At 38.1% G+C, this 18,566-nt stretch overlaps 1 protein-coding gene across 3 annotated transcripts in view; it reads left to right on the top strand.

Annotated features, from left to right (window-relative positions):
* Chn1 (chimerin 1) overlaps positions 1–18,566 on the top strand; it is a 150,726-nt gene that overhangs the window by 33,437 nt on the left and 98,723 nt on the right. For 2 of the 3 annotated variants that reach the window (XM_034495622.2, XM_076928912.1), the window contains exons 2-3: positions 12,301–12,339; positions 16,883–16,938. In XM_034495622.2, the coding sequence (XP_034351513.1) occupies positions 12,301–12,339; positions 16,883–16,938 (95 nt within the window). Of the gene's footprint in view, positions 1–12,300; positions 12,340–12,624; positions 12,686–16,882; positions 16,939–18,566 lie in introns of those variants that run through there. The other variant, XM_076928911.1, reaches the window with a different exon arrangement.

Raw genomic sequence — 18,566 nt, 5'->3', positions numbered from 1 at the left:
TACCATCTCAGATCCCTCCACCCCTTCTACCTAACATATCAACACTTGTAGGTACTATTTTCTGAAGAATTAAAAATAATCACTTTGGGGTTAATATATAATTTATTTCTGTTGCAGTTGGACCATGGCATCAGTTTTCAAGTTGGAACAATTCTAAATGATTTGGTTACATATTTTTTTTTATTTTTGATATTAATTCTTCCTTCCCCCTCTCTAAACCCTCCCATGTACCCTCCTTGCTCCTTTCAAACTCACAGCCTTTTTTCATCAATTGTTGTTACATGCATATGTGTACATACATATATATTCCTAAATATATAACCTCCTTAGTCTGTAAAACGTTACTTGAGTGTATGTTTTCAGGGCTGACCATTTGTTATTGGATAACAAATTCATCAGTTGGTGTGCTCTTCTCTGGGGAAGACTGTTTCTCCCACTCTCAGCATTTCCTTGTTGCCTGTCCTTCATTATGGAGAGTTGAGGCCTTGTGAGTCCCCATTCAGTCCCTGTTCTCCTGTTGTATCCTGTCGTCTGTGTCCCACCCCCACCGTTCAGTTCCATTCCTTGTTCCCTGCCATCCAAGTTAGCATGTCTCTTGATGTTGTCCTTGTTCAGCTCATGTTTAGGCTGTTGTGTTAGTGAGACTTCATAGGTATAGTTCTTGACATTACTGGATGTCTCAGTCTCATGCAAACTCTTGTACAGTCTTTCTGTACCTTCTTATGCAATGTTCTCTGAGCCTTAGGTATAGGAGCTATTTTGTAGATAGGTCTGTTGGAACTGGGGTCCACAATTCTAAATTTGGATTAGTTATGGTTTTCTGTAATGGTCTCCATCTGTTGCAAATAGGAGTTTCCTTGATGAGAGGTGAAGACTACACTTGAAGGTGAGGATCAGGACAAATGGAATGTAGTTAGGGATTGTGATGTTTTAGTGAAGAGGTGGTTGTAGGTTCTCCTCCAAGATCCATGACTTCACTAGTTCTAGATAGTTGGCTAGGTTTCCAGTACCAAGTGTGACTTCTCTCTTGTTTAGTAAGTATTAAGTCCAAATAGAAATTGGGACTTTGCATGCCACTACTGCACGGGTAGGATTGTCACACCATGCTGGTCTTTGTTGTAGTTCATAAATGACATGGCTGGGTAAGACTATTGGTTTCCCCCCTTTGGATGTTTGCAAGGGGCCTTCTGGTACGGTAAAGCTCTTCTCAGGGAAGAGGCTTTCAAGTCAGCTCAATCTAAGAGACCTCTGGGTCCTGTATCTGAAGTGTATGGTGTTTTCAGATATATGGATGGTACCCACCACCTCTAGGAGACAACCAGGGCAATAGCAATGACCTGCAAGTTTTGGGAGTCTCTTGAATAACCCTGATCGACAGTTCAAAAAAGGGTTTCTCATGGGTGCTGTTGGGATTTTATTAGGTTTTCTTTGGCTCTTGGAGGAAGCATTGATGAGAAAAGTTCATTAAAACTATGTATGTACAATTATTTATACATAGACATATGTGTATTTTTTAAGGTAAATACTTAGTAGTATAAGTCCTTATGAGATTTTCAGGCATCCTTACTGTTATTTTGTCCTCTTTCCTCCCTCTTCTGTGTTTATCTACTCCTCCTTAATTAGAGACCCCCATTTTCTCACCCCCACAAGATCATTTGTACACTGCTCTTCTTGGTATTGCTCTCCAACCACCTTCTCCAGCAATGGTCACTTCTTATTTTCTGGGTTTCTGTCGTTTCTCTAGGATATGGGCTCACTTCTGAAGATTTGAAGCTAGGAATCTCAGATATGACAGAATACACAGTTCATGTTTCAGGTGTGGATTACTTCACTCAATATGTTTTTTTTTTTTTTTTCTTTTTTCTGGACCTACCCTTTTACCTGAAAAGTTCTTTTTTTTTTTTTTTTAAACAGCTGATTAGTTTTTCATAGTATATATGTACCACTTTCATTTTTTAAATTATATATGTGAGTACGTACTTCTCCTGCATATATGTATGTGTACCATAAGTATGTTCCTGCCAGCAAAAAGCAGAAAGGAGGATGTTGGATCCCCCTGGGACTGGAATTACAGATAGTTGTGAGCTGCCATGTGGATCTTGGGAATTAAACTCTGTTTTTTTTTTTTTTTTTTTTTTTTTTTGAAAACAGCCAGTGCTTCCCCCACAGCCCCCATTCCTGCAGACATAGTTTCTTTGTGGAGCCCTGGTTGTCCTGAAACTTGCTCTGTAGACTACGCTGGTCTTGAACTTAGAGATCCACTTGCCCCTTCCTCCTAAGTGCTGAGACCCCACCTGGCTAAGCAACAGTGCTCTTAACTACTGAGCCAACTCTCTAGCCCTTTGTACCACACTCCATTATCCATTCAATTGAGGGACAGTTAAGTAATTTCCACTTCCAAGCTATTGGGAACATGGCTGAACAAGTGGAGTAGATGCTGAATCCTTGGGGCATATGCCATGGAGTGGTATAGCTGAGTTGTGTGACAGAATTACTTTTTGCATCTTGAGAATTTTCCAGGCTGGTTTTGACAGTGGCTGTAGCAGTTGCAATGCTTCCAACAGTGAATGAAGCCCCCCTTCCCTCATTTCCCCAGCATTTGTTGCTTCTTGTTTTGTTGATCTTTGCCATTCGGACTGGGTAAGATGAAATCTTAGTTATTTAATTTGCATTTCCTTAATGATTAGAAACAGTGAGCATTTTTGAGGTATTTCTTGATTTGTTTGTTTTTTTCTTCATTTGAGAACTCTGTTTAAGTCCCAGATGAGTTGATAGATCATCTACTTAGTTTATTTCCCTGGTATTTTTTTTTTTAAAGTTGTATTTATTTAATACACGTGAGTACAGTTGCTGTCTTCAGACATACTCGGAGAGTATCAGATCCCATTACAGATGGTTGTGAGCCACCATGTGGATGCTGGGAATTGAACTCAGGATCTCTGAAGAGCAGTCAGTGCTCTTAACTTCTGAGCCACCTCTCCAGCCCCTATTTCCCTGGTTTTTGAGTTTGTTTATATGTTCTGGATTTTCACCTTCTATGACATATGTAGCTGGCAAAGATGCTCTCCCATCTGTGGGCTCCTCTCCACTAGGTTGATTGTTTCTTTTGTTGTTTTTGTTTGTTTTATTTTTGTTTGTTCTGTTTTGGTTTTTTGAGACAGGGCTTCTCTGTAAAGCCCTGGATATTATGGAACTAACTCTCTCTGTAGACCAGGCTGGGATCAAAGGCATGTGCCACTTGACCTGCTTTGTTTAGAAGATTTTTAGTGGGATTTATGAAATCCCACTTGTCAATTGTTGGCTTAATTGGTTTGACTACTTCTGACGATGAATTAACTGACTGGATTTGACCATGACTTTGCAGGCTGAATTTTAATTATTTTAGTTGAAATGTCTTTTTTCCACAATTTGAATCAATTTCTAGGAAAAATGTACAGTCAAGATGTTCAGTATCTAGAAATTTAGCAAAGCTCAAATTTAAATGCTTTCTTGCTAGTTTTAAATTGTATATACTATTAAAATCCTTTTATTTACTGTGAATTGATTTCTGGGTTTATTTTCCTGTGACTCTCTCAAGAACTAACAGTAACATATTTGGTATTTATTGTTCAAATGCTCTTGTCCTAAATGCTCACTTTATTACAACAGAGTTTTGTGGTTGTGTCATTATTTTTGCCATGTCCAGATACTATATAGAACAGGGTGAAGGTGGGCGGGACTCATTATCAGTGCCTTGCCATTTTAGAGTGCAGGGAAGAAATGCTTTCTTTTGTCAGTAAATGTTTTTCTTTGCTGGACTTACTTTAAAACTGATATAGGGTCTTCTGTATCCCAGGCCAGTCTTGAATTCTCTGTGTATCTGTGATAGGCCTTGAAGACCTTCCTGGATATGCCTTCTGAGTGCTGGAATGGTTTATGTGGTGCTGGGGCGTGGAACCCAGGCCCTGTGCACACCAGATTCTACCATCGGAACTACATCTCCAGCTGTAAATATTATCATAGAAGTCAAAATTAATTATTTTAAAATCAGAGGCAACCTGAATAAATATGTTTAAAGTATTCACGAATCATTAGTGTAAACTTTATTTAAAATTGAATGTTGTCTTTTTAAAGAATATCTATTGTATGGATTAAAAGTTGTTTGGCTTGAACCTTTTTAAAGGAACAATGTAAATTCAGCATTCCAAACTGTTCTGCAGGGGACCACTTAGCCTTTCAAATGGAAAGTTTAGCAAGTTTAACCTCTTAAACCAAAGAGTAAGACAGCATGTACTGGTACACAGAGCTGGATTTGATAAAAAGAATGAGATAGTTGAAGCAAATTTTCTTCATGGTAATTCTAAGACATCTAGCCTTTCTCATGTAGTTCAATCTTCCAGCAGTTACATGGCATGCCACAATGCAACCATTGGTATAGATAAGGATGTCTTGACGTCTGATAACCAGGATCAACACCAAAATGATTTGCCAAGTGTGAAACTAGTTTGTTTTCTTTTTAGATTTTTTTTTAGGTTAAATTTAGTCTTTGGCAATTTCTTACCCATATGTAGTGCACTGATTACATAGTCTACCGTATTTTCCCACTTTTCACTCTCATCAGTCCCTCCTCTTCTCCCTGCAAGACTTCCTCCCACATTCACCAGCTTTTGTTTTTGTGTTGTGGCTCACTGAATTCAGGGCCTTCAACATGAGTATGGGTATGACTGTGTCCACTAGACCATGGGGACTCACCAGTGGCCACACCACTGAAGACAAGGACTCTCCACTTCTATTATCCAACAGCAGTACATTGTTCTCCAATGATGATCAGTTCTTGTTTTGAAAATAACATTTTCATAAAAATATTAATATGTAATGATGTTATTATCTGTCATCATCATGTATAATGATGGGCATATCTTAGCACATAGTGGCAGTCAGAGGACAACTACCCCCCCAACCCTCGAGACAGGGATTCTCTGTCTAGCCCTGTCTGTCCTAGAATTAGCTCTGTAGATCAGGGTGGCTTTGAACTCAGAGATCTGCCTGCCTCTTCCTCCAAATGCTGGGATCAAAGGTGTGCGCCACCTCTAGCTAGAAGACAACATTTTAGGATTGTGTTCTCTCCTTCCACTGTGAGCTCTGGGAATCAAACTCACAGTGTTGTCAGGCTTGCTTAGCAAGTGCTTTTACTTGCTGAGTCTGGGTTTATTATTTTTAAATGAACTGAAAAATACTATCAGAATTTCTGGTTTAATGTTTTATATGATGAATACCATTACTCATAGTTGGATACCCCTAACTCAAAAGGCTGATATCGAAAATGTTCCAAAATCCAACAGTTTTTGAGTACTGACTTGATACCAGACATGAAAATTTGCATGCCTGATCTCACGTGACAGGCTGTAGTCAAAGCAGATGCTGTAAACATAAAATTACCTATAGTTTGTGTGTAAAGTATATATGAAACATCATGACATTTGTGTTTAGACTTGTCTCATCCCTAAGACACCTTACTCTGTGTCAGTGTTCCATGTGTGACAAGATCTGAAATCTGAAGCACTGTGAATATCCCAAGCATTTTGGATAATGGATACTCAACTTAAGTCAACAGATACTAATAGCTTTTTAGAATCCAGATTCTGAAGCTAGTAAGATTGGCAAGCACTGGTTTATAAGGCTTGAACTATTTTAGGAAACAGACCAATAGGAAGATGGAGTCTTGTGTAGTAAAGGTATTTCCCAGTTGTAGTTGTTCAGCTTAATTTCTAGCTGTTGGCATTTTTGTCAAGTTCAGTCAGTCTTTGTCTGTCTGTAGCCCCACCACTTCCACCTCTAGTCCTAGGGATAGAAGCCAGGGCTTCACGCATGCTAGGCAAGTGCTCCTGTATAGAACGCTGCCCTTTGCTTTTGGTTATTATGAGTAATATTGCAATGATAATGTATATTAGTATTATTTAAACATTGTTGACTTTAACAGTAAGCTAGAAATACAGAAACTGTCATCATAGGGAAGCAGAAAAAACTGGCACACCTGTCACATAATCTAAACAGACTCCTTTGTGTGTAGTGAGTGTCATATCTAGTATTATATCTAGTAAGTAATCCAGCCTCTCCCTGCATGCTGTGTCCTCCAGGTCTGAATCCCAAGAGGCCTCTTTAGTCTTCCTCTTCCAGATGCCAAAGAGATTGATGCAGTCTAATAGAACAGAGCCCATGGTGTATACATGTTGGTCAGAGGACAACTTTCAGGAGTCAGTTCTCTTTCTATACCATGTGGGGTCCATGGGTCAAATACAGGTTATCAGGCCTGGTGACACTGAGCCTCTACACTGTCTTGCCCTTATTTGTTTGTTTGTTATTATTTGCCAGAATTGAAGTCCAACTTTGTCCAGTTGGTTGATAGCTACTGTATGACTCTGATAGGATAGGATGCTGTCAGGCCATGTCCAGAGCCATAGCAACGATGGCCGTGAATTGAGGAGTTCACTTGTTTCCATAACAATGTAGTGTGGCAGGAGGCTGAGGTCAGAGATACTTGTAGCATCTGCCTTAGGCTGTCAGGTCTGTCCACCTAATAAGCATGGAAGTTTTTGCTGGAGCTCTCAATTACCATTTTCAATTTTATTATTAATTAAATTTATTTTTTAATTTAAAATATAATTACATAAATTAATCTTTCTTAAAGACCAGTTTTCTTCAGGAGTGTATGCCTCTTCTGGGACTTCATACAGGGCTTTTGTGTGACATACCTTTTAATTTTGAATTTCAGAAATTTTTTTTTTTTTGAGACAGTGTCTTTCTGTGTAATCTTAGCTATCCTGGAACTTGCTCTGTAGACCATGCTGGCCTGGAATTCATAGAGATCCTTCTGCAAGTGCAGGGATCAAAGGAGTACACCACCACTGCCCAGCCAGAAATTGATTGAGGTGTTATCTTTTTCTTCCTATAAAAGTTTAGGGTCGCCGGGCGGTGGTGGCGCACGCCTTTAATCCCAGCACTTGGGAGGCAGAGGCAGGTGGATTTCTGAGTGCGAGGCCAGCCTGGTCTACAGAGTGAGTTCCAAGACAGCCAGGGCTACACAGAGAAACCCTGTCTCGAAAAAACCAAAAAAAAAAAAAAAAAAAAAAAAGTTTAGGGTCCCCCAAAAGTGCTGTCCCTGACTTTAGCAATAATTCTGTAAATAAAGAGGTTGTATAACAGGTTAGAGGGGTTCAATTCTCCCTGAGGCACTGGTAAACATTGTGAACTCTTAGTCGGGATGGGAAGGGGTGAACTCCTCAGCAAGAAGGCAGTGATCGGTGTAGTGTAGGACTTCTGGTTGGTTGTTATGAAAGGGCAGTGGAGCTGGAAGCTTATAGTGATTGGCATAAATACAGTCCTTCATTTACATGCCTATAGGCCTTCCTATATCTACTGAGGTTGCATTTTGAATCAGCTTCAATCAAAATTTCAGACCTGCTCATTGATAATCAAATGGGAGTCCCAATGAAAGAAGTCCTGAGTGGTCTTTTCTTGCTTGCTTGTGATCCTTGTTGGTGGTTAGGCAGGCTTAGGTACTAACAGCAAAAGGAGAGGGGAGGGGAATGGTTGCAGCAGTGCTGACAGCTGTTAACAGCAGCTGTTGCATCAGGAGCTTGACTGAAGAATTCCAGAGAGCATAAACAGGAGGGAGCTGAGGCAGCTGAGAGAAGGAAGGCCACTGAGGAAGATGGGGGTTGTGAGGAGATAAGGATGAGACACTGTGGGCCCTTGGTGGCACAGAATTCCAGGGAGCTGCCAAGACATAAGGGCCAAGAGTTCTTACCCAAGACCTACGAGCTAGAAGCCGAGAGTTACTCAGGGCTTGAGAGCTGTACCACAGGCCATTTTCACCTCTGTCAGTGGTAGCTTTGAGCCACAGAGTACTGGTTGCTACCACAGTCACTAGCAGACGAAACCTAGAGCAGTAAGCTTCTGACTTTCCTCTCTTATTCCAAGTGCAGTGTAGGCATAGTGTTTCCAGATGACTGACTTTAATGGCTTCTTAATTCACAAAAGACCCACCAGCACCCACTGAGAGTTAATGTGCACACTTGCCATCATGATTCTCTCCATGGAAAGGATACAAATTAGTTCAGCTCAGACAGGAGACATACTTGAAGCAGGGGCAGAACAAATACTGAAGTGGAGCTTCTGCTGTCCCCTGTCCTGAGTGAGGACATACTCTTCCTTCATTTTTGTATGAGTTTATGGGACTTTGCCACATACACATTACCTTGTGGTTGGCCAACTTGGTACCATCCAAAAGCTGCATCTTCAATTTCATTGCTACTCTCTTGGCATCCCAGAGCAAACTCTGATTATTTCCTGGGAGCTAAAGGGAAAAACCATATTTCTTAGTGATGTTGGCAATAATTCTGTAAATTGAAGAGGCTGTAAAAAAGGTTAGAAGGATCCAACTCTTCCTGGGGCACTGGGACAGAGGTTAAGTAAAGCACTTGTAAGCAATGTGAACTTTAGAGGACTTTGCTTATTTGCAGCCAGGATGGGAAGTGGGGGAGACCTCCTCAGTAATGTGGCAAGAAGTCATTTGTGAAGTATAGAACTTCTGGTTGGTGTTCTGCCAGTTCTATGGTTGGTGGAACTGGAAACTCTGTTGTGATGGGCACAAATGTAATCCTTTATATGCCTGCTACATGCCTTCCTAGTTCCATAGCTAGACTATTGAGTTCCCTTTTTGAGTCAGCCACGTAAGGGGCTCGGTCTGGTTTCATGCCCACTCTCTTTTCTGTTCCATGTGGCATCTTGCACATAGTAGTTCACTCGTATGGCTCAGAGTTCAGAGTTCAACAAGGAGGCTGAGATGTCAACTGTGATGTCAACTGTGATGTCTAGTATGTCACCTTGACACAGGCTGTGTCAACTGAGAAGAGGGAACCTCAGTTTAGAAAATGCCTCCAAAAGGTCAGGCTGTAGACAGGCAGGCAGATTGCATTTTTAATTAGTGATTGATGTGGGAAGGCCCAGCCCAATATGGTTGTACCACCCGGGGCTGGTGGTCCTGTTTCTGTAAGAAAGTAGCTGAGCAAGCTGATAGGCAACACTACTCCATAGCCTCTGCATCAGCTCCTTCTCCTGATTCCTTCCCAGTTTGAGAAGGTTTCCCTTAATGGACAGTGATTTGGAATATGTAAGCCAAATAAATCCTTTCTTCCCTAAGTTGCTTTTGGTCATGGTGTTTCATCACAGTAAGAGAAACCCTAAGACATGTGCTATGAGTGTCAAGATAGTGAATTTATACTCTGAGGTGACTACACATCATATTCCTTAAGACTTGAGTGACAAAATAATAATGTTTATGTATTGTTAATGAATAGTTAGAAGTGGGATTCTCTTAGTATTGAAAAATGCAAATGGATTATGATTTTGTCTCATTCAAGCAAAGTTAATATAATTAATCCCCGCAGCATATGTTCACATTGTCAGGTTCAAAGGAAACTCCAATTCCCCAAATCCCCCAAGTTAGTCCAAATATCCAGAAATGATCTCACCCTGGACTATAGGAAGATTTCTGGTGCTTAGATGAAAGCCATCATTCCTCAGGAACTTGTGAAACTGGTTCCCAGTTATCAAAAGGAGTGATTTCCCTTACCTCTGACTGGAGGGACATCTGATTACCTGTGGCTCCTATGCATGTCAGAGGCCCATGCTGACCTCCAGTCCCCTCAGTATCACAAGTGCCTGTTACACATCTCAAAGTCCATGCTGGCCTCCCAGCCCTTCTCACCTCCTCCCCTAAACTTCTTTCAGCTCCCAGGCTTCCCTCCCCACAGCTGGTCTACTCTTCTTGATATGCACACCCCCTCCTGCTTTTCCCACTGTTTTCTCTGTTCTCTGTTTCCTGCTAGTCTTCTCTCTCTTGCAGAAAACCTGGGCCATGTTCAGTCTACTTCTTTCTCTGCTCTGGATTCTTCTAGATGTCTCCAGCTATTCTCTCTCATATCTGCAGTAAAAACCTTCCCTTAGCCATACCACAGAGCTGTCATATCATCAGTTTATACACTATGTATATTTCTGTATGTCACATTAAGATTTTGTGATATATAGCCTAAATGTTTATCAGCATTTTTAAATTTTATTTTTGTTTTTTTGAGACAGGGTAGCACTAGTATCATTGGCTAGCCTAGAACTTGCTATGCTGACAAGGCTGGCCTAGAACTCTTAAAGAGATTTGCCTGCCTCTGACTCATGAGTTCTAGGATTAGAGGTATGTGCTAGCACACTTAGCCTTAATTATCATTTAAAAATATTTATTTATATGAGTGCTCTATTTGCATGCATACCTACATTACAGAATAGGGCATCAGATCCCATTATAGGTGGTTGTGAGCTACCATATGGTTGCTGGGAGTTGAACTCAGGACCTCTGGAAGAGCAGTCAGTGCCTTTAACTGCTGAGCCATCTCTCCAGCCTCATTAATTTTTCTAGTTCACCTAAACTGGATGGTTTCCTAAGTAATTGCTTATTACTTATAGTCAGTCTTCATAATTCACAGGATGTGTATTTGTAAATTTGCCTCCTTACTAACATTTGCTTATAACCCTGAAACAACTCCTTAGCATTGTCTAGGTCACTTATGTTACTAGATCTGTGAACATTTGAGCCGGGTGACCTGGCTCTGCCCAGCCGTCATACACAGTCCTTGCCTCCTCACTCAGCTTTCCTTTTGCAAAGCATTCTTTTGTGGTGTGTTTTGTGGCATTTCTGTTAGTGATGTTTCTGGATATATGCCTGTGTCTCCTAGTGTGGTGCTGCAATGCTGTGTGGTGCTCCTGCATGTGAGAAGGCTGTGAAACGGCTCAAAGTGAAAGTACATGTGTCGGACTTGCTACCTATAGCACACGTGTGGAGGACTGGATTCAAGGTTAACCAGTCAACAGTGTATGTTAAGGACTTTCTAAGAAAATCATAAAACAAAGCTATGTTTTGATTAATGAAAATGTTGTGTCGAAACATCTAGAAACTGATCTCTGTGCTTCTCCTAAGAGCTGTAGTTCAGTATTTCTTCTAAATTCAGTTTTGTGGAGATTTTATCTACTGGTACTATAGCAAAGAAGGACAGTCAACTGTTATTTGCTCTGTGACCTCATTATTTATTTATTCATGCAGTTTTTCTTCATTTAGCAGGCATATTTTAATACTTCTCTAGATTGTTAAGCAGTTTCTATATGATTCAAGTATTTTCCATTTTATGCCTTAAGTCCAGAGTTGGTAGTTTTGCTGTGTCCCTCTGACACCGTGTTTGTGTGATTTATAGTAACACATCATAAACCAAGTGTGATGTTGCATTTTAAAGGTTGAGAATTGAGGACTAAATGTTTTGATTCTATGGTCATTTTACTTCAGTGCTAGGTTTAACCTCAATAAACTTTCCAGGATTTTTCTTGCCTCCTTGGGGACAAGATTTCCTAATGGATTCATTTTAGATACCAGCAGAGCCAGTGATGTAACCGGCTACACCTACCACATTAGAAATATTCTGTCTGTTCATTTGACTCCATAGACTTACAGAGGCTTTGGTTGGCAAATGACTCCTTAGCTATCTATGGTCAGTGAGATTCTAGAGCACACGTGGCCGTTTGCCTATCTCTTGTTACTTTATCCTATTCCCTTCATGTGCCAGCATTTCCATCTCCTTCCACTGCCTACTTAAACTCAAGGGAGTGAAGGAAATGGACTTGAAGAGCAGATGTTCACATCCTGTTCTTTGTTGGTCCCTGGGGACATTCTCTTCCATGGGAGCATTTCTCATTTCCTGGTTTTGATTGTCCGGGACATTTGAGGACTAGGATCTGTTCGTTGTACTCTCTTCTCTTCATGTTGGTAATTAACTAGTTGTACAAGAATTCCGAAAAAGCAATGGGGGAAAAAAAGAGGAACATCTGTGAAGGTTAACATTATGTAGTCAATTGGACTGGAGAGAAAAAAATTCCAGTGATTTGAGGAATTTTTGGGTGAAATGATCATTAAACCTAAATCAACAGGAGCTTTATTGAGTATTATTTAATAGCTATTAAAAATGATTATGGAAAGTAAAAATTAACTGTGATTTTTTTTCTTTTGCTGTATAACTGAGTAGATACCATAACTTCTTAAAATATTTTTTAAAGGTATTTTTAAGAAAATAAGGATCAAAGCTAAAAAATCTTTGAATGCATTTTAGTACCTAGCTCTAGGACAGATAGAGCACAGTATATGTACTGAGTGATTTAATGAGTGGAACATCTTATTTAAATATAACTGTTCAGTAATACTAATTTGATAATTTATTCTTTCAGATACAGATGAATATAGACCTCCTGTTTGGAAATCTTACTGTAAGTATATACATAAACTTCATTATGTGGATTATAGTGTTTTTATAAGTAATGTAATTATTGATAGCAAAGTTTGGGATTAACATAAAAGGAATACTTACAGTAAAATGTTTTTCTACAGAGCTCTGTGTGGTTTACTGTGTGCGGTGCAGCTCAGCTGTTTAGTGTACAGGATTCCACGCACTGGGACTTGAGATGACTTGTTGGAACAGCTGCTAAAGCTAATGTATGGAGAAAAAACTAAGGCTTCGAGCAGTTTAATTAGTCTCATCTTGATTATGTGTCAAAAGGAATATATAAATGATAAATGGGGAGTCTCTGTTAGCAGAAAAATCAGTAAAAGGAGGTAAAAATGATTTTAAAATTACTTTCTCATATAAAGGGGAGGTGTTTGTGTGACAATTCTGTTGTCAGTTTTCAATTAACAGTGCATTTAGAATCTTTCCTTATGACTTAAATCTAGTTATTAAAAAACTTCTAAAACATTTAGTCAAGGTTTGTACTTTATTTTTCTGTATTATATATATTAAACTTAAGTGGGTGATTTGATGTCAACTGTTTTTGTGTATGATGGATTTTGGTGGGGACTGTGAGATATACTCCTTTCACAGTGTGATTCTGAAAGAAACTAATCTTTTACTGTAGTTCTTTAGAAATATTTTAAGTTACTTTTATTCACTTACTTATGTATGCATGTGTGTCTGTGTGTGCACACATATGTGTGGCATGGCATCCATAGAGAGGTCAGAGGAAAGTTTGTGGGAGTTGGTTCTTTCCCCTGGTGCAAGTTCTCAGGCTGCTGGGCTCAGCCACGCGCTGAGCTGTCCCACTGGTTGTTAACTGTGAGTCTTTGAGACAGTTGCTTTACTCTATGTGTTTTCCAGTTTGGGTTCAGTTGAACTTAGAAAAATGCAGGAACATAAAAATCTTAAAAATATAAACCAATAGGGAAACAGGATTGTGTTTAATACCCTTCTTAAACAAATATAAAACAAAAGTCTTAGCAGAATAACTAGCAAACAAGTGTGGTGTAGGGACTGAGAAAGTTGTGGAGGGGGTGGAGGTGCGGTTTGTAGAGAGTAGCCCAGAACAACTGTTTGTTGTCACAGCCTCTGTGGACCTAGTGGTGTCACAGCTGAGGTTTATGTTTTTTGGTTTTTTTTTTTTTTGTTTTTTTTTAAAGAGAGAAATAGGAATTTCCTTTCGATATTGTTGAAACGAATTCAAATTTTAAAGCAAACAAACCACACACTAATTTGTGATCTCAGAATTTGATTGTTATTATTGTTAGAGACTGAGAATATCACTAATAATCATATAAGCATTGATACTTCTAACAGGACTGAGAATATATTACTTTCTATAATTGTGTTTCCTGTCATCTTGAATTTAGCTAATAACTTTCCACAAATAGTTAATGCCTACCAATTTTAATTCGGTTAACTTTTAACTCAAAGAAGCTCTAAACTAAGGGAGAAATGCCAGAATCATTTAGACCTTTTTATTGTGTGTGATTTTAAAATATTTATTTATTTTGGAAGAGCGCTGGCATATGGTCTTGCTTATGTAGGCTTGGCTGATTTGATACTCACTATGTAGCTCAGACTAGACTTGAACTCATGGTAATGTTTCTGCCTTAGTCTTACAAGTTTTGAGCTTATTGGCTTGTGCTACTGCATCTGGCTCTTGCCTATAATTTTTAAATGAAACTTTTCAGAGATGTACTGTGAGTCGAAATTTGCTGTATTTGCTATTAATGTCCAAATACATATATGTACTTTGCATTTTACTTAGAGGGTATTTTATATAAAAATTTCTCTTCAAGTAATAGAACCATGCCTTTTTGGGGAATTAGAAGTACTGAAAGAAAATGAAAATAACTATATGATTTAATGTTAGGAAAAACACAGGGTAAAAGCTTGGTTGGCTCTGTTGTGCGGTATTGTTAGCCTTCATTCTTACTGGCTCCTGTTTACCTCCTGGATAGGCAGATGCCTACTAATTAAAACCAGAAACCCTACTCTTGGAATCACATTTACTTAGGTTCTAATGATAATTTGTTTTTAAATCTTCTTGACGGTGGCTTAACTGTCATAATTGGAGTTTTATAGGTGATAGTATTTTCTAGAATATTTTGTTGACAGAGAAGACAGCACATCATTTAGGAATTACAGACAAAAGCGGACATGTGAAGTGGATTTTCACCTTCTCGTTGTATTTTCCAGGAAGGAGCATGACGGAGGATGGTCTCATGTTGCGTTTGGTTCCTTAGGGTGGGGAGCAAGGCTTTCTGAGTGATGCACACATCCTCACTGTCAGGCCATGCTTGATGTCAGTGCACTTTCTCCCTTCTGTATATCAGAATCATTTCTCAGATTATTATGTCACATCATACTTTCAATAAACTAACTCAGTGAAATAAGATATTTAGAACTATTTTAATATACCAGCTTAGGGATATTTGTAGTCATGAGAAAAAATCCAAGGAAAGCATTTGTATCAGAATTTCAGACATTTCTGAGGAAGTACTTGTTTTTTTTTAATATTAAAAAGTAAAACTATAGATTCTCAGTTGCCGTTTAAAATACTTTTATCGTTTCTTTCATTTTTTGAGCTTATAATATAATTATATCATTCTCCATTCCCTTTAATATAATTACATCATTCTCCATTCCCTTTAATATAATTACATCATTCTCCATTCCCTTTACTTCCCAAATCCTCTTGTATACCCTCCTTGCTTGCTTTCGAATTCATAACCCATTTTTTTCACTGATGGTTGTTATATACACATATGTATGATTTATACATTCATATTACTAAATATATAAATACATCCTGCTGAGTTTTTATAATGTTACTTGTGTGTATGTTTCAGGGCTGACCATTTGGGATTGATAACCAATTGGTAGCTCGTCCCTGGGGAAGACTGTTTCCTACCTGCTCTCACCATCCCTTAGCTGCTTATACTCAGTTTCTTTTACATCATAGCACTATCCAAGTACTATGTCCTAGTGATGTCCTCAAAATGATATTATGGATTATAGTGAATTGCATATATTAATAACCATTATAAACATAATATTCTTACGGTATATTTACTGTCAACCAAGGAGTATTGTAAATGTTTCACATGTAGTAAGCAGCACTGATATATTACTATATGTACTACTACATGTAGTAGTAGAACTGATGTGTTCTCTATTTATTCTAATTTTATATGTGTATATATTGTCTAATTATTTATAGTCATATATGTTCCCATGATATATATGAATTACAATGGCCAGAGATGAATCCTATAAAATGGTACCTCATTCAGATGAGTCATGCATTGTCTGAAGTGTCAGATGTATGGGTAGTTTGATGATGTTGACAAACTGTGTAAGTATTTAATTCATTATCAATTTAAGTTCATTTACCTATGATTGCACATTTAGAATTAGAAAACAAACAATCTGAAGGACAAACGTATTTACATGCTGCTTATGACAAACACCAGTCTTATTTATTCTCATTTTAAATTTAAAACCTGATGTAAGGCTGGTAAAGGTCATGTTATCAGTTTAAATAGCATCGATCCATTTTTAGATACATAAACATTATCCATTCCTTTGGTAAGGTGTTTCTTTTGCTGAAGTTGCCCAAACTAAGTAAGTTCTAGTAACTTGTGTCTCTGAAATTTTTTTTTTTAAGGAAGATTATATTTGAAAATAGATGTTTGCAATATAAATAAGGGAGAAAAACAGTGTATATGTTAACTATGCCCTATAACTCCTGATTTCAGTCCTATGTTTGATAATAATGAACTTTAAATAATGTTTATATTAGGAAAAACAAGAATGGATTATAGAGAAGAGTGTAAAAATTACAGCCCTGGGCTGGAGGATGGCTCAGTGGTTAAGAGCACTGACTGCTTTTCTAGAGGTCCTGAGTTCAATTCCCAGCAACCACATGGTGGCTCATAACCATCTGTAATAGGATCTGATGCTCTCTTCTGGTATGTCTGAAGACAGCTACAGTGTACTCACATACATTAAATAAATAATTCTTTAAAAAAAAAATTACAGCCCCAATTTGTTCTAGAACAGTGGTTCCCAACCATCCTAACGCTACAGCCCCTTTAATACAGTGCCTTATGTTGTGGTGATCCCCAGCCATAAAATTATTTTTGTTCCTACTTCATACCTGTAATTTTGCTACTATTATGAGTAGTAATGTAAATATCTATGTTTTCTGATAGTTTTAGGCAATCCCCGTGAAAACATTGTTTAATCTCCAAATGGGTTATGACCAGCAAGTTGAGAAACACTGTTCTAGTAGATAGTTGTGTGGATTACAATATTTCTGCTTTTGTTCTCCTAAAATTTGATAACTTTACTTTGGTCGACAGCCTTTGTTTTGTTCATGACAAATTTGTATTTAGCAGGAAATAGGACTGCAGCATTTTCCTTATGAGTGTAAAAAGTAACCAGTTTCTTCTAATATGTTTCTAAATTCTATATAAGGGAAAGTGACATCTTGCATGTCTACCTTCTTGTAGTATACCAGCTGCAGCAGGAAGCCCCTCACCCTCGAAGGATCACCTGCACTTGTGAGGTGAGTGTGATATAGTGGTTACAACAAAAGCCCTTTGATTCTTTTGTCTCCCAAATGCTGATGTCCTTGGAGGCTGGTTTGTGAATATAACAGTTCTCTCTGGGTCACACCATAATGTTGCAATGAATTCATTTTTATTAGTAGTTTCTTTGGATATATGTATGCTGTTTAGAACATGATATATAACATGTTTGTATAGTTTTAAATTGTCAGTTTCTTTAATTATACATTGTTTTTATACTTTAAAATGTTGTATTACTTATTCTGATAATGAATTTGAAAGTGTCATTGTAGAATTATTTCTTCTATTAAAAGAGAGATTTAAATCAATTTTTTAAAGGGAACAAAAATTGAGCCAAGCCATGTGACCTTTAATCCCAGCACACAGGAGGCAGAGGTAGGCAGATCTCTGAACGGTTACTTTCTATTAGCTCATCAGAATTTAAGTCAATCTCTCTCTCCTGGAAGAGCTTAGAGCCTCCATAGAGAATGGAGTAGATTAACCAGTAGCAATGCCATGTATCCGGTTTTTGTGGTCTTTGTTTGGGTTTTTTCCCCCTACTTGTAGGGAACTTGTGGTAGAATGCCAAGAGATAATACCAGAGATTTACATAGACAGAAAATAATTTAATATAATTTTATGTACTAAGTGTAGAGCTTAGGCCCCATCCTTGTAGCTATAGAAATAAAAATTATTTTCAGCAGAAAAACATACTAGGTTTTGATCACTTGGCTGCAATGTAGAAGCTGGATTAGGAAGGAACATGGACCTTTGGCAGCAAAATGTCTGGCTTAGGAGATTGTTGGAGTACTTCTAAGGATGAGTGGAAGGACCTGTAGGACACTGGTTCTGGGAAGAGCCAAGAAGGGGCAGACAGAGGAGTCTAACGCAGCTGAATCCATGTGGTTTGGTGGAGTGAGTGTAAGGGAAAAGTGACTGTAGGGGACTAGGCATCTCTTGATTTATCTCCTTCATCTGATTCTCAGGAAACAGAGAGTTCTTTTCTTTCAAGAACAATTAGATGTTTTAAAAAACATAATAAAAAAGCATATAAATGCTTAAATAATCATGTTATTCCTACTGTTACATGACATTTAAATTTTCAACTTGATACATTTTAAGTCAATTAATTGCAGATTGTTAATCCTTTTTATATTACTAACTAATCTTTTAATTTGATTATCTAAGTAATGTCTGTAAGTCATTAATGTCAGATACTACTTAGATAACCCTTATATCTTATAACCCTTATATAACCCTAAATATCTTAGATAACCCTAAAAGATCTAGTTTTTTTTTTTTTTTTTTAAAGAAAACCTCCCCTTCTTACTTAGATTCAAAAGACATGCACTGAGTTTTATGAGCTGAGAAATTGTTGGAATAAAGACCAATTCAGATGGGTTTTATGTTGGAAGATAAATAACCTGGCTTCAAATGCAGCGGAAATAAAGTTCCCAAAGCTTGTTATTTAAGACTAATTCTTAGGAAAAGGTAGAATCATGATTCCCATGAGAAAACAAAAACATTAGCTGAAAACTAATAAGACAGGGGACAACCAGCAGAAAAGTTTGTCACTATGCAAAAAAAAAAAAGAGTATGTATCAGAAAGGAAACTTTGTCACTTGTT

This window comes from Arvicanthis niloticus, chromosome 2 (genome assembly GCF_011762505.2).
Source record: "Arvicanthis niloticus isolate mArvNil1 chromosome 2, mArvNil1.pat.X, whole genome shotgun sequence".
Taxonomy (NCBI): Eukaryota; Metazoa; Chordata; class Mammalia; order Rodentia; family Muridae; genus Arvicanthis; species Arvicanthis niloticus.
Note: the sequence above shows the minus strand (reverse complement) of the source record. Positions and strands in the feature narration are given on the sequence as shown.